Source organism: Cucurbita maxima, unplaced genomic scaffold, assembly GCF_002738345.1.
Source record: "Cucurbita maxima cultivar Rimu unplaced genomic scaffold, Cmax_1.0 Cma_Scf00063, whole genome shotgun sequence".
Lineage (NCBI taxonomy): Eukaryota > Viridiplantae > Streptophyta > Magnoliopsida > Cucurbitales > Cucurbitaceae > Cucurbita > Cucurbita maxima.
In genome coordinates, this window is record NW_019272079.1 from 381,317 (window position 1) to 398,165 (window position 16,849).

Below are 16,849 nucleotides of genomic sequence, written 5' to 3' on the forward strand. Positions count from 1 at the left end.
TTGACAGTATTTGAAATGGTGAGATTTTCTCCTCTTCTATGTTCATTTGAACATTCTTCTTCTTCAGTATGACATTTGAACTGATTTGATCTTATGAGTTTTCTCAAAAACTCGTTCATAAGATGGAGATAAGTAAGACAAGAAATAGAGTAGAATAATTTTTTCTCTGCATTTTTCAATTGATATTCAAGAGAGAGCTATCGGTCGATCGATCTATGTTATGGTATGATATGTTTGACGATACGACACATATTGTGATATGCTTTATGATATGATACATATACAGTATGACATGATATGTTGGGAGACATGATATGATTATAATATGATACACGTGACATGATAAGATGTATGATATGAATGACATGCAATATGATGTTTCAACATGATACTCAACTTCGAAATTACATGAAAAGTTATGATTATGTTATGATATGAAGGAAAATGCTAGAGGGGTTGTCATACTTGATAATGAAAAAGGAAAAATGTTGGACCTCATGTATCGTTGTGTGTTCATGCATCGAGAGCTTTCTTCATTTATGATAGTACAGACGCATACACTACGAGGGATGAAAAAAATTATAACATTTATTATAATGCGCATTTCTAAATGGGTGTCCAACACCAACAGCTACTAGAGAATGCTCGCCCGATAAGAAAGGGGCCCAGGAGGTGTGCGAACCGACTGATGAGTCCCTACTCGCACATGTGGACGGTGTGTAGAACAATAAATACACATCCAATTAGCCTATTTAGGATAACTGCCTAAAGAATATAGACTGATATGATAGATCTCACTCATGATTTTATGTGTTTGCATCTAACCTCACTCAACAGTGTGGTCACTTAATGATTGTGCTACTTCTATTTCAAGTAAAGACAAGACACTAAACATCGTAATTCGAGACCATGACACATACATAGGGTAGTTGCATATGATAGATCTCACTCATGATTTAATGTGTTTGCATCTAAACCCAACAGTGGGGTCACTTGTTGACTGTTCTACTTCTATTTCAAGTAAAGACAAGACATTAAACATTGCCTTAGTTCTATTTCAAGTAAAGACAAACTACTAAACATTGCAATTCGAGACCATGACACATGTATAGGGTAGTCGTATTTATTTCTATTTCAAGTAAAGACAAGTCACTAAACATCACAATTCAAAGCCATGACACATGTATAGGGCAGTTGCATTTACTTCTATTTCAAGTAAAGACAAGACACTAAACATCACAATTCGAGATCATGACACATGCATAGAACATCGCAATTCGAGACCATGACACATGCTTAGGGTAGTTGCATTTACTTCTATTTCAAGTAAAGACAAGATACTAAATATCGCGCATTTCGAGACCATGACACATGCATAGGGTAGTTGCATTTATTTTCTTAGACTTAGGTTAGAAATTCTTAGACATACACCGAGACCATGAGACATGCATAGGGTAGTTGCATTTATTTTCTTAGACTTAGTTAGAAATTCTTAGACATACATAGGATCATTACAAAGTTCTTTTATTTTTTTACCAAAACTTTCCCCTTTACCTGTTTAAAGTTGAATATTAAACATTATATCGGAAACATGGGACATCACTTACTGCTAAAGGCAATTTAAACATGTTAAATGAATACGACTCATCACAATGGTATGATATTATCCACTTTGAGCATAAACTCTCATGACTTTGCTTTGGGCTTTCCCAAAAGACCTTAGCCAACGAAGATACTATTCTTTAATTATAAACCCATGATCATTCCTTAAATTAGCCGATGTCAGACTTTCATCCAACACAAACAAAAATACTGGTCATTCTTCTCCTAGTTTGTTTCAGAAATGCTCTTATAGCTTTTCAAAATGTTTAAAAAATACCCTTATTAATACTATATGGACGGAGCCTTTAATAGTACGTTTCCAAATTACCTATAAGTTTTCAAAAATACCATTAATATCCTTAAATAGAAAAAAAATATATGTAGGTAGATGGTTTCGGTTTATATATTGAAATTTCTCGTGCATTTTGTAAATATGATGCTAACCGTAAGCGCTTTTTAATTTTTTTTAAAATTTAAAAGATAATTAATTTTTAAGAGTATTTTTGAGATAGTGTTTAAATTAAACTAGAATAATTTTAAAATTTTTAATTAATTAATTAATTAATTATTTTTTTTAATAGATTTTTTGTTTTGTCTTTACATGCTTTGTGATTGAGATTTAGTTTTGTAGGGTCAAAGAGATTGAGGTTCAGCAATCTTATCCATAAATAAAAAGCTAAGAATCCAACGTGTCATTTGAATATAATTTATTTTAAAATTAATGGATAATAATAATTTATTAATTTAGTTATATGACTGAATACACGTGGAAATTCCAAACAAGAATAAATCATATAAACAAACAAAAAGTGGTAATTAAAAGATAGGCTTCACGAAATCTCAACGAACTTTAAAGTTTTCAATTATGATGTGTAGTTGGAATTTGACGTGTACATATAATTCCATCTTTATCATGTTTGCTTTTGTATCTTTATTATAATTTTTATTCTTATTATTTTCGACCGATGTGGGATTTCGGGGCCAGCATTCTCATTGATGCTCGTTTTTTTTCTCTAATTGATGTGGGATCTTATAATTTTTTAAGATTGTAAGCACTATCATAGGTGAAGTGTCGTTGTTGGAACTATTGGATGTATGTAGGTAGATCACGCATATGAGATACCACATCGGTTGGGGAGAAGAACGAAACACTTTTTATAAGGGTGTGGAAACCTGTCCTAGCAGACGAGACAAATCTTGAGGGGAAACCCAAAAAGGGAAAGCCTAGAGAGGATAATATTGGCTAGCGGTGGGCTTGAGTTGTTACAAATGGTATTAGAGTCAGACACTAGGTGATGTGTCAGCGATGATGCAGAGCCCCGAAAAGGAGTGGATATGAGGCGATGTGCATGTAAGGATGCTGGCCCCAAAATGGGGTGGATTTGGTGGGGTCCCATAGGTGAATTTTGAAATCCCATATCGGTTGAGGAGGAGATCAAAACACTCTTTATAATGGGTAGATTTGGTGGGGGTCCCACATCGATTGGAGAATAGAACGAGTGTCAGTGAGGACGTTGGACACACTCTTTATAAGGGGTAGATTTGGTGGGGGTCCCACATCGATTGGAGAAAAGAACGAGCCTCAGCGAGGACGTTGAGCACACTCTTTATAAGGGGTAGATTTGGTGGGGGTCCCACATCGATTGGAGAAAAGAACGAGTGTCAGGGAGAACGTTGAGGGGGTCCCACATCGATTGGAGAAAAGAACGAGTGTCAGGGAGAACGTTGAGCACACTCTTTATAAGGGGTAGATTTGGTGGGAGTCCCACATCGATTGGAGAAAAGAACGAGTGTCAGCGAGGACCTTGGGCCTCGAAGGGAGGTGGATTGTGAGATCCCACATCGGTTGGGGATGGGTTTAGTCTAGAAAACGTAAAAACTGAACCCAATAAATCTCACGATCAACACTACTTTATGAAGTTCGTTATGAGTCGATGATTAACGAAAAAAATATTTTGATAGCTACATGAAATCAAAGGAATAGATATGAAATCGATCTAAGATATTGTCATTTTCTCGAGATTTTGTAGTCATTTCTAATGATATGATTTCATAGTCATATTGAAACTCCTCAAGGCCTCCAAAATCCAAGATGGATATGATTGAGATGACAACATTTTGATACAAATTCAATGTATATGAGATTCTCCTTCTCATAAGATAATCATTCTTTTTCTCTTTGCTTTTTATGCCAACTCCTATCATTATGGGGTAAGTTCTAATTCTCCACTCAATTTTTCATTTTTTTTTCCTTTCTAATATGATTGGTTGAATCCGCGTTAAATTAGATGTTCAGCAATCGCTCGAGTTTTTCCTTATCCGAAGGAGTCTTGCAAGAAAATCGGATTTCATATTGAGCTTAGTCAAAATTTGCTCTATTAGTTGCTCTCGCTCATGTTAAATGAACACGACTCTCCACAATAGTATGATACGAACACGACTCTCCACAATAGTATGATACGAACACGACTCTCCACAATAGTATGATACGAACACGACTCTCCACAATAGTATGATACTGTTCACTTTTAGCATAAGCTCTCATGGCTTTGGTTTGCGTTTCCTCAAAAGGCCTCAGACTAATTGAAATAATATTCCTTGATTATAACCCATGATCATTCTCTAAATTAGCCGATGTGGGACTTTCATCATCCAACACCTACCCACGAACAAAGTACGCCTCCCCTTAATCGAGGCTCGATTCCTTTTTCTTATGGAGTCCTTTGTTCGACATTTGATGATTTACAAATCTATTGACACAATTAAGTTTAGAGCATGACTTTGATACCACGTTAGATGAACACGACTCTCCACAATGGTATGTTATTGTCCATTTTGAGTATAAGCTCTCATGGCTTTGCTTTGGACTTCCCCAAAAGGTCTCACCAGTGGAGATAGTATTCCTTGATTATAAACTCATGATCATTCCATAAATTAGCGGATGTGAGACTTTCATCATCCAACCTTCCGCATCTTTATTCGGTCTAGCCCTCTTTCTCAACTCGAGTCTGAAGTTCAGCGGCTTTCGTAATGCTACTCAGTCTTTTTCTTTTTCAACAAAGACCTTATTTTTTTTATCAGGTCGAGACATTTTTTAGATCAAATCCAATTTTTCGGGTCATAAATTTTTTCAACAAAAACAAAATTTATTAAATAATTAATCCAACACAACCCAACCATAAAATTTTGTAGCTCGGATAGTTTGAGCTATTCAGATAGCCTATTCAAAATTTTGTTTTTAATAGAGGTAAAATGTTAGTCGGTAAATCATCTATTTATTTATTTTCAAACATTTAATTAAGATTTACCCCTCAATTTGTTATATATTTTGAAAAATGACTACAACATCCACCACTAGCATAAGTTGTTTGCTTGGGTACGTTTAGTATGTAAAACATCGTGCAGATATTGTCCAGCCTACCGCTAACAAATATTGCTTTAGTCAGTTTAGTTCGTAAAACATCAAATAGATATTGTTCACTTTGTTAGTTTAGTTTGTAAAACATCTACTAGATATTATCCACTTTGGCTCGTTTAGTTTGTAAACATCTATTTATTTATTTTCAAACGTTTAATAAAGATTTACCACTTAATTTGTTATATATTTTAAAAAATTACTTAACAACCCATCACCGTCATATGTTGTCTGTTTTGACCTGTTACGTATTGCTGTCAGTCTCAAAATTTTAAAACGTGTTTGTGGAGGTTTCCACATCTTTATTAGAATGTTTTGTTACTCTCTCCAAATGATGTGGGATCTCAAATGCGTTGTTTCAATACAATCCAATCTAATTTTAGGGTAATTCATAAACGAACCAAATTCATAAAAATTTTATTTATTTAAACCCGACCCAATTTAAAGAAGTTCATAACATAATTTAAATTACTCGGGTTGGTTTGAATGGATCTAACATCAAAGATTGAAATAAAAAGTGGCACATGTTTAAAGTAGGAAAATGTGGCTGAAAATGATGCTTAAAAGTGCAATATTTTTATGCCTCAAAATAGAAGTAGCTCAAATGTTTGAAAGTGATATCTATAAAGTGATGGTAAGCACTTCGTTTTCTTACTCAAACCAAAGAAAAAGAACCCTTATTGTTCTCTTTCGACTTTCACTTGAAAAAAGTAAACTACTTTCGGTTCATTCTCTTCGATCTTTCACTTTTTTTTTGTCAATTGGGTTATCATTGCTTAAATGAACATTGATGGGATTAGTATAACCACTCGAAAGAGACTCGAAAACTTTTCATATTTGTATTATCGTAGGTATCGTTTGCTATTGAAAGTCAATCTATTCATTGTATAGTAGTTCAATGATTAAAAGATCTAATATAAACTATGACATCAGAATAAAAGAGGAGTACATAAATGAACTGAGATTATGTCTGAATGAGAGTGATTGTGAGGATATGATGTCTAAGAAAGACTTAAAAGAATTGAAAGTAACGGTTCAAACCTACCGCTAGCCGATATTGTCTTCTTTGGGTTTTCCCTTTTGGGCTTTCCCTCAAGGCTTTAAAACACGTATGCTAGGGAAAGGTTTCCACACTGTTATGATGTTTCGTTCTCCTCCCCAACCAATGTGGGATATCACAATCCACCCCCCCTTCAGGGCCTAGCATCCTTGCTGTCACTCGTTTCTTTCTCCAATCAATGTGGGACTCCCATCAAATCTATTCTCCTTTGGGGAACAGCCTCCTTGCTGGCACATAGTCTGGTGTCTGACTCTAATACCATTTGTAACGGCCCAGACCCACCGTTAGCAAATATTAATTGTGATATCCCACATTGGTTGGGGAGGAGAACGAAACACCCTTTATAAGGTGTGGAAACCTTTCCCTAACAGACACGTTTTAAAGCCATGAGGAAAAACCCAAAAAGAAAAACCCAAAGAGGACAATATTTAGTAGCAGTGGGTTTGGCCGTTACAATTACTACTTGTACCAACAAAATGCATTTTTTTTTTTTTTTTGCGGCTCAATCATAGAAACTCAATGGTTAAACGTGCTTTCTTAGAGCAAATCTATATTGGTTGACTCATTCCTATGACCTTAAAATCATACCCAACTCATTCATTCAAAGAATTGTCATCCTCTGATGTGTGATTCTGCTTCCTCTTTATACAATTTGTTCGAAAGTGACTTTTTTCTCCACAACTCGTAACACTTTACATTTGGTTTGTTTAGAGATTTTCCTCGGTTACTTGATTTTGATCGCCCATTGTTTGGGCCTTCGATTTGCTTCTTCCCCTTCGATCAACACTGAGAGCCTGCCTGATGAATCTCCGATTTCCCGTTTGTGAATACTTTCGTTGAGAACTACTTCTCAAATTTCATCGAACTTCAGTTTATCAAATCCTCGTGAACTACTCATTTCAGCAACAACAATATTCCACAAATCAGGTAAAGATGACACCAAAATAAATGCTTCAATTTCATCCTCGAAATTAATTTCCACCGAACTCAGTTGTCTTCTCCTTAATAATATTGAACACCATGTTTTTGGACAGCGTCAACCATATCAACCCTAAGGCCTAGCAATCCTTGAGCTTCCACTGCTCTATGGTCATAGTAACCGGCTTCACCCCCAACAGGGGTTCGTGAAGACCTTTTTGGTAAGAAAATTCTCAACCTGCATCTTCCAGAAACTGAAATCGGATCCATCAATCAAACCTTTTGTTAGATAAAACCTGAGTTTTTCAGTTTTTTCTTATTTAGATTCACGATTTCAGAATACCTCGTCTGATCATTTGACAAAACAGGTGGAATGGATCACCAACCACCGAAGATTTAGTTCACCCCTCTCCAAGCCATTTTTAGATAGTTTACCTTTAAATAGGAAATATGTTCCTCATATTTAATAACATTCAAAATTTCAGCCATTCTCTCTCTTCTATCTTACAACATTTTATTTTTCTTCCAACAATCTCCAGACGATTTCCTCTCACCGAATTTCTCTCGCTGATTATCCAAAAACAACACCTTTCAATTCCAATCTTTGAAATTTCCGTCTTCGTAGATCATGGTGAATTTCTCTTCACTCTAATACCAGTTGTTAGGATAGCACAAACTCGATCAAGATGAACACAAAAAACAAGAGAGAGAAAATTCAAGGAGAAATATTGGGTAAAGGTTTTATTAATGACTTCAGTGACGTATAACAAGAGAGAATACATGATGAATAAAAATATATTTTGAGAGCACTAACTAATAGAGTATATATATGGTTTCGGTTTACTAAATATTGAATATAGCCTTAAGTCGGCCATCAAATCCAACCCCATCCCAAACCCACCTCTCCTCTCTCCAACCCACATGACCGACTTAAAAAGAAAGTAAAACAAAAATAAAGAACTCTTCTCCCTTAATACCTTTATTCCTTTTTCATGTGTCCATCCCCCCATGAATACCCTAGAGGTGTGAACCCAAGCTCCACTTCAAGAATATTAGCGGCCATACCCTGTTGGCGCCAAATCCCCCTTCTTCACTATTCCTATGGCGGCCACGCACGTTCTTCAAATTATATATAAATTATGAACACCCTTTAATCCAATCTCTTCAAATTAAGATTTTTGCCCTTGATTTCATGTGCTTTCTCAAGGTGGCGAACCACGGCGGCGGCGGCGGCGGCAACGGCGGCGGAGATGACCCGGAGGCTATGTTTTCGTCTGAGGGGGAGCTAATGGCAATGGTGTCGGCTTTGACTCATGTCATTTCTGGTGGCGCTGCTCATGCTTCTGGGGTTGGTTATTCGCCTTGTTCGGATGCTCCAGTGACGACGACAACGACAGCGGTGACCGGGTGTTCTAGGAAAAGAGAGAGGGAAGAAGAAGGTGGGAGGATCGAGTTTAGAGCCATTCAGAGTTATTCCACGCTCTCTCCAAAAATTTGTGAGTTTCCAATTCTTGTCCGGTCTAGATATTTTTAGATCTAACCCAATTTTTAGAATTATTAATTTTTTTATTGAATAATGAACTGGGTTTGGTTAGATAGGATTAATACGGGATCCCAATTATAAATTTTTCAATTAAAATAAATCTTATTAAACAAAGAAATGGGTTCAGTTGGTCGGGTTGAGACATTTTTGAGACTCGACCTAATCGTTCGAATTTTATAATTCTTTTTTACAAAACCAGGTTGGATTGAGTAAAATGTCCTTTCGACCCAACCCAATTATTGGAATGGACTATAAATTTTTTGAGTTGGATTGGTTCCGGTTATGCTTTCAATTTTAAAATAATTTTTTAACAAAAATAAAATTATATATTTACTTATTTTTAAACACGTTAATTACTCAATTTTAATATATATTTTGAACAATTACGTGCGTTACAAAAATTATTAATTTTTTTTTGAAGAATAAATAATCAAATAAAATTTAAAAACTTAATTTTAATATATATTTTTGTAAATACCTTCTAAATAATTAAAAAATATTTTAAGGAAGGTTTGAAAAATAAATAATTGAAATAAATTGAATAAATAAATAATTATGAAATTAAAAAATAAATCTTTATAAAATTTTAAGAAAAAAAATTAGAATTAATTGAATTTGTAATTCTTGTGGGCAGTAGTAAAAGAGGAAGGAGGTTCAAGTTCGAGCAACACCATCCCCGCCGCCACAGCGACGGCGCCGACAACGACGGCGGAATTTCCCGGCAAAGAGACAACAAGAACAAGATACAGAGGAGTAAGACAGAGGCCATGGGGAAAATGGGCTGCCGAAATTCGTGACCCTCAGAAGGCCGCCCGAGTCTGGCTCGGCACTTTCGACACCGCAGAGGCCGCCGCCCGAGCCTACGACAGCGCCGCCTTGCGCTTCCGTGGCAGCAAAGCTAAGCTCAATTTCCCTGAATTCGTCACTACCCTTCCACCGTCTTCGCCGCCCACCCCTCATTTAGTTCCGTCTCCGGTGGTGCAGCCGCCGGTTTTCCCGCCGCAAGATGCTCTTGGAGACTATTTGCAGTATTCTCATTTGATTCAGAATTCCGGCGAGAATTCCGTCCAGCCGGCGGTGACGTTTGACAGGGTGCTCTGTAATTCGCCATTTGTGAATCCAAATTCTTTGATTTCTTCTTCTGGTGCTTCGAATTTTGATTTGCCATTTGCCCAGCAGCAGATTGCATATTTCCGGCCGCCGGGAAATCAGAACCACGGCGGTGGGGATTCTTCGATGCCGCCGCCAACGGGATTGAGCTATCGTCCTCCCGCTACCGGTTGACGGTTTGTGATTGGACAGCTGAAATCTTTTAGCGGCCACGGTAACTGCCACGCAGATATTTAATATTTTCAAAAAAAAAAAAACAAAAACAAATGTTACTATTAATTTTTTTTTTTTTTTTTTAATTTCTTGTAGATTTATTTTCTTGTTCTTTTAAGGTTGTTCACTACCATATGTTGTAGAAAGAAAAAAGATGAAATAGTAATTCATTACAACAAAATTTATGTTCGTTCATGATTTTTTGAAAAAAAAAAGATGTCGAGTAGACCGTATTGTTTATTTGGCTGATGAAATTTTGTCATGAATATATAAAATTGTAGAAATACGCTCGAGGAAATTAACGATAGTGATGTCAATAAATGTTGTTAATTTAGTTCTTGAACTTTGATGTAACGAATAAAAAAAAAACCAAACTCGCTGCAAATCGCCTGAAAATCTCACGATTTTCGGTGAGGAAGAATTTGAATGTTGCTACACGATGAAACCTGCTTTGGTATCCTTGAGAGAGTAAGAATACATAGAGAAAGGTGGTGGCACGACTGAATGAACAAGCAAATGACTCACTTTCCGGCGAGGTTGAGAAACTCGAGTTTAGTATATTGCGACGAATGTAGCATATGGAGTGGAAGCTTGCTAACGATTCTCGATATCCTAGTGGTAAGTAAGTTATGTGTTATGATTGTTGTACCGTAAAAAATATTGTTGGTGAATATGGGTTTAAGAGAAAATTGTAACGTTAGAATATCACATTTTCGTAAGTGCATAAAAGTACTACGACACCGAGAGTGAAGAGGAAATGATTAAATGTGCAAAGCAACCCAGATCTGGGGAGAATGACGACGAAAAAATGACATCGAAATGATTTTAGGAAGAGAGAGAAAAGCTTCAGAATTCGTGACGTAAACGGGTGATGACACGTGCCCCGTAGCTCTGCACGTGTCATATGTTTGATAAGTGTAAAATGTTATGAAACGATGTGTTTGTGATATGATATGATACATGTTATGATATGACGTGCGTAGAACTTAAATCAAATAACATTAAAGCGTAGTGTCTCAGGATGGATAATGTACTTTTCACCACTATGTCAGATTTCCCACCGTCCCTACTAGTGGATGCATACACCCTTGCTTGTAAAATGATATGCATAGGCCCCGACTAGGTTTTTCGTCCAACTTGCAGTATAGTATTTAGCAACATGGCCTTATGACCACATATGAGACAAGCGCCTTACATATGCCACAATGTTGCTTTCCACATTCGCCGCAAAATGGTTTCTCACCTTTTTGGACCCTCTCTTAGTCTCGGGGGTATCTATCCGCATATCGAGGATGGTGTTTATCCCTATACCGAGGTCTACGCACTGGTGGTTGTCGATGTGAGTCCCTCTATTCATACTATCGTTTGTACCCGATACTGACATTTCCCCTCACCTTCTCTCTAGGTTTTTCCATGACATTAGCTGTTCGCCGGATTTCTTGATTTAGGCCCATGACGAACCTTTCGGCCATTTTCAGTTTTGTATCGACTAGTGACAGTGTGAATTTTATCTAAGTAACATGCATACATTGATCTTCATACATTCATCATCATTAATATTAACTAGGTTGTGTCTTAAGAAATCATCGTCATAATGCATCATGGTATTTAATACACGCACATTTTCTTAATATAAAATAACGTCATCTCATCATCATGCATCTACATCGTCAAGTTATCATATATCATCTCATCATGTCATCATCATATCACATAATCATAGAACACCATCATATAACATCATCATATAATATAGTTTCATAATCATATAACATAATCACATCATTATATAATATAAAACATAAATGGCATGTGCAAAGACCACCGAACACGTATTGTCATACACAAGACAAGTCTTCTACCAAGCCAATAGTAAGTCCACTTATTTGATTGGTCTTAGCTAGCATTTTCTCTAAACTCGAGTACATTTAAATTTCATCTCCCAAAGTTGCTCCAAGTACCGTCAGGAGTTGTTTCCTGTTAGAACGCTCATCTCGCTTTGTGTCTTGTCTTAGCTAGCAGAGGTGTCTTGTCTTTACCTGAAATACAGAAGTACCACGTAACTTGAGTATTTTAAGAAATACTTAGTAAGTGAACCCACTATTGAAGTTAAGAAATTCAAAGACATGCAACATGAATGCGACCTAAACTCGTATTCCCTTAGGTGACTATCTTAAACGGGTCATTGGATATATATTTACTAATCTACACGCGGCTCATATGTATAAATATGGACCCACCAGTTTGTTCGCACACATCCTAGGTCCCTTTTCTAGTCAGGCTAGCATTATCTAGTACTATTGTCAAACACCTGGTAGAAGTAGTGACCATCGTAGTATCATGTTAAACATATTGATCAATTTTCTTTTCATAACGTACGCATTTGTACTCATCATAAAGGGGGTAATTTTTCGATGCATATACATATATGCATTATATGATGTGATAAGATGATGTTATATTTAAAAGGAGAAAGAAGATGATGTTATATGTTTATGATGAGTACAAATTGTATGATATGATATAACATCGTCTTCTTTCTCCTTTTATCCATGTATTCATGACATAATACATATATGCATTATGTATGCATAATAGTCCTCACATAGTCCATCACATATTTCTACATGGCAAAACATAACATGATACATAATGTTTCATTTTATTCACAACATGGCTTAATGGATGTCATATGTATACATAGCATTGAATTATATATGGTTACATAGAACACATATAAATAGCATAAATAGTTGGGTGCATGTAACACCCGCTCATCGTCAACGCGATTCACAAGAGCTACTACTGACATCGATAATAAACTCCGACAACCAATCATAAATTTTAAAATATTTCCAAAAACATCCCGTAAAAGCATTTAAAACCAGTACTATTTAAAACTTAAAACAACCAAAGTAAATTCTTGACAGCGAAAGCATAAGTATACAAAACAGACACATGCATGGATTCCCATGTTGTGCGCCGAAAGCGGAGAATAGGTCTTGGTCCTAGAGAATAGGGCTTATGACAGTGTTTAACAATCTCCACCTTGTCATAAGATCTCCAAGTTGATAGCGAATTTGGTTGCTACCACGTCAACACACTACTCCTTCCTTCCGACGTTGATGAGATCCAAACAATGGCAGAACTTTTCATGAGCGATCATCTTTGTCAACATATCAGCAGGGTTATCAGCAGTTCCAATTTTTAATAAACGACTATCCCCTTTGCTAATAATTTCTCGAATAAAGTGAAAACGGACATCAATGTGTTTTGTACGAGCATGATGGACTTGATTTTTTGACAACCAAATAGCGCTCTGGCTATCACAAAATACATCTATATGTCCCTGCAAAATACCCAAGTCATTGATCAAACCATGCATCCAAATAGCTTCTTTAAAAGCTTCCGTTACTGCCATATACTCTGCTTCAGTGGTAGACAATGCAACAGTAGACTGCAATGTTGAACGCCAACAAGCAGGTCCACCAGCCATAGTAAATAAATATCCCGTAGTAGATCGTCGCTTATCCAAATCACCAGCATAATCAGAATCCACAAAACCAGCTACACGATTGTCAAGATTAAACATTTCTTGTTTTTGAAACTTAATACCAACATCAATAGTGCCAAGAATGTACCTAAGAATCCATTTTACAGCCGAATGCTCTTTACCAGGATTATGCATATAACGACTCACCATGCTTACTGCGTGTGAAAGATCAGGTCGAGTACACACCATAGCATACATAACTTGGACACATGGAAGCACTAAGCTTGAAATGGGGAGCAAGTGGAGTACTAACGGGTTTGGTTGAATCATTCAAACTAAATCTTGGCAATACCTTGCGTAGATATTGAGACTGAGTCAACCAGACTGACTGTACCTTTTTTTCGATCTCGCTCTATCTCCATTCCAAGTATTTTCTTTGCATTGCCTAAGTCTTTCATTTCAAATGTTTTAGAAAGCTCATCTTTGAGATTATCAATCTCCACCTGTCTCTTTGAAGCAATTAACATATCATCAACATATAAGAGCAAGTAAATAAACGATCCATCATCGAGACATCGATAATACACACAATGGTCAAATTGACTAAGTATACATATGCTCTACCATGAAATGATCAAACCTTTTATACCATTGGCGAGGGGATTGCTTCAGCCCATACAAAGATTTCTTCAATCTGCATACTAAATGTTGTTGTCCAACTACTCGGAAACCAACTGGTTGCGCCATATATATTTCTTCTTCCAAATCTCCATGCAAAAAGGCAGTTTTTACATCGAGTTGTGCAAGCTCAAGATTAAATTGAGCAACCAAAGCCAACAATATTCGAATCGAAGAATGTTTTACCACAGGTGAGAAAATTTCATTGTAATCAATACCTTCTTTTTGTGCGTAGCCTTTAGCCACAAGTCGAGCCTTATAACGTATACCAAAAGGGTCTTCCTTTTTTGCAAAAACCCATTTACAACCAATTTCCTTCTTACCTTTTGGAAGCTGTACCAAATCCCAAGTTTGATTTATCTCCAATGATGCTATCTCCTGATTCACAGCCTCTTGCCAGTGTAAGCTTTCCGGGCTCTGAATAGCATATTTGTAACTGTTAGGAACTCCATCAATCAAAGAGAAAGCATATGCTATCGTATCATTAAACCTTGCAGGTTTTCGAATTACCCTTCGTGGTCTATTCTTGGCGATTGACTCAGGTTCCTCCACTCTTTCATTTACAAGGCTTTGCTCCTCAAGACTTTGCTCTTTCTGTTCTAAGACATCAAAGTTATTATTTACCTGATCAATAGGTTCTTCAGTAGGAGCAACCACATCAGGAGAGAACACCACCTTCTCCACCTGCTTCAATGCCTCGTCATTATTTTCAATTTTTTGCAAAAACATTCCAGACTCATCGAATGTCACATCTCGACTATTAACAATCTTACTTGTTTCTGGACACCATAACCTATAGCCATTCACACATTTGTTAAAGCCCATAAACTTGGCTTTTTTTGCTCTAGGATCCAGCTTTGAGTCTGTCACATGATAATAAGCAGGACACCCGAACACATGCAATTTATCATAATCACTAACAGGACTACCTGACCATACCTCAAGCGGAGTTCTCCCACCGTTTCCAGAAACAGGTAAACGATTCACCAAGTGAACTGCATAACTGAGAGCCTCAGCCCAAAATGCTTTACTCAATCCTGCTTGAGACAATATGCATCGAACCTTCTCTGTTAATGTCTGGTTCATTCTCTCAACAACTCCATTTTGTTGTGGCTTACCAGGAACAGTGAAGTGTCGAACGATCCCTTCATCTCGGCATACTTTAAGAAATGGATCATAAGTATATTCTCCCCCGTTGTCTGATCTCAGCCTTTTGATTTTCCTGTCCGTCTGATTCTCTACCATTTTCTTCCACTCTAGGAAGATTTGGAGAACCTCGTTTTTGTGCCTCATGGGATACATCCAAACTCTCTTCGAGTAGTCATCAATAAAGGTGACGAACCACCTCTTTCCTCCCAATGAGACATTCTTTGTGGGACCCCATACATCAGTGTGAACATAATCCAAAATGCCCTTTGTTTGGTGTATAGCTGTACCAAACTTCACATTTTTTTGTTTACCAAATATACAATGTTCACAGAAATCAATTCTTCCAGTTGTGGCACCCTTAAGGACTCCTTGGTTCACCAGTGTCTGAAGCGCCTTCTCACCAGCATGTCCGAGTCGCATGTGCCATAATTTCGATATGTCTTGTTCTTTCGAACTTGCCACAGCAGCATGCCCAATTATTGTGGTTCCGTTGAGATAGTATATGCTACCTCTTCTAGTTCCTGTAATTGCCACCAAAGCTCCACGAGCTACTTTCAAATTCCCTCCTTCTAAAATGATGCAATAACCACTCGCATCCAAAACGCCAAGTGAAATCAAATTTTTCTTCAAGTCAGGGACATACCTCACCTCTTTGAGTTTTCGTATAACCCCATCAAACATCTTGATTTGTACTGAGCCGATTCCCATTATCTTGCAAGTACTATCATTGCCCATATAGACAACTCCACCATTGAACTTTTTGAAGTCCAAAAACATCTCTTTGTTGGGACACATATGATAGGAGCACCTAGAATCAAGAATCCATTCACTGGTTTGGCTGACTGATAGGGAGATTGTCAAGGCATCATCTATATCAGTGTCGTCATCTCTAACCACATTGGACTTCGACCCCTTCTCTTTTAAGATCGAACAATCTTTTTTCCAATGGCCTTTCTGTCGACAATATGCACACTCATTTTTATCAAGTTTTCTCCAATTGTCAGATCTACCTCTCGACTTTAATCGAGACTCTCCGCATTCGTTCTTTTTCCAATTAGAAGTCCTTCCATGAGCAGTGAGAACATTTGAGCTAGAGCTTTGATACGTCTCCTTTTCCTTTTTTTCGCATCTCATTGTTTATTAAGGCATTTGAAACATCTTCAAAATCAATATTAGTGATTCCATGTAGTAGGGTCGTTACTAAAAACTCGTAGGTTTCCGGCAGAGAGTTTAATAACAACAACGCCTTGTCCTCGTCATCAATCATAACATCAAGATTGAGCAAATCAGTGATGATTTTGTTAAAATCATCCAAATGCTCAGCCATTGAGATGCCTTCCTTGTAGTCAAAACGGAAGAGTTTCTTCTTCAAATAGAGTTTATTTTCTACACTCTTCTTCATATATTTCGCTTCAAGCTTGTCCCATAATTCTTTCGCCATGGTAACCTTCATAAATGGATATTTCTGATCCTTGCCAAGACAGGATCGAATAATTCCACAGGATTGTCGATTTAATTTCGTCCATTCTGCTTTTGTCATGTCTTCAGGCATTTCCTCTTGGAGAGAAACATCGAGATCTTGCATGACCAGCAAATCGCTAACTTCGCCTCGCCAAACACCAAAATTATTGGTTCCATCAAATTTCTCTACTTCGAGATTGGAACTCC

At 37.0% G+C, this 16,849-nt stretch overlaps 1 protein-coding gene across 2 annotated transcripts; it reads left to right on the forward strand.

Moving 5' to 3' along the window:
- Positions 1 to 8,130: 8,130 nt before the first annotated feature.
- LOC111472041 (ethylene-responsive transcription factor ERF112-like) lies at positions 8,131 to 9,897 on the forward strand. 2 transcript variants are annotated; one of them, XM_023117733.1, is made up of 2 exons: positions 8,131 to 8,491; positions 9,176 to 9,897. In XM_023117733.1, exons 1-2 carry the CDS (start codon positions 8,188 to 8,190, stop codon positions 9,820 to 9,822), a joined length of 951 nt encoding a protein of 316 aa, XP_022973501.1. In that variant the 5' UTR covers positions 8,131 to 8,187; the 3' UTR covers positions 9,823 to 9,897. The 2 variants fall into 2 exon arrangements, with proteins under 2 accessions (XP_022973501.1, XP_022973500.1); XM_023117732.1 differs by having other exon boundaries at positions 8,132 to 8,491; positions 9,173 to 9,897.
- The last annotated feature ends 6,952 nt before the right edge of the window (positions 9,898 to 16,849 follow it).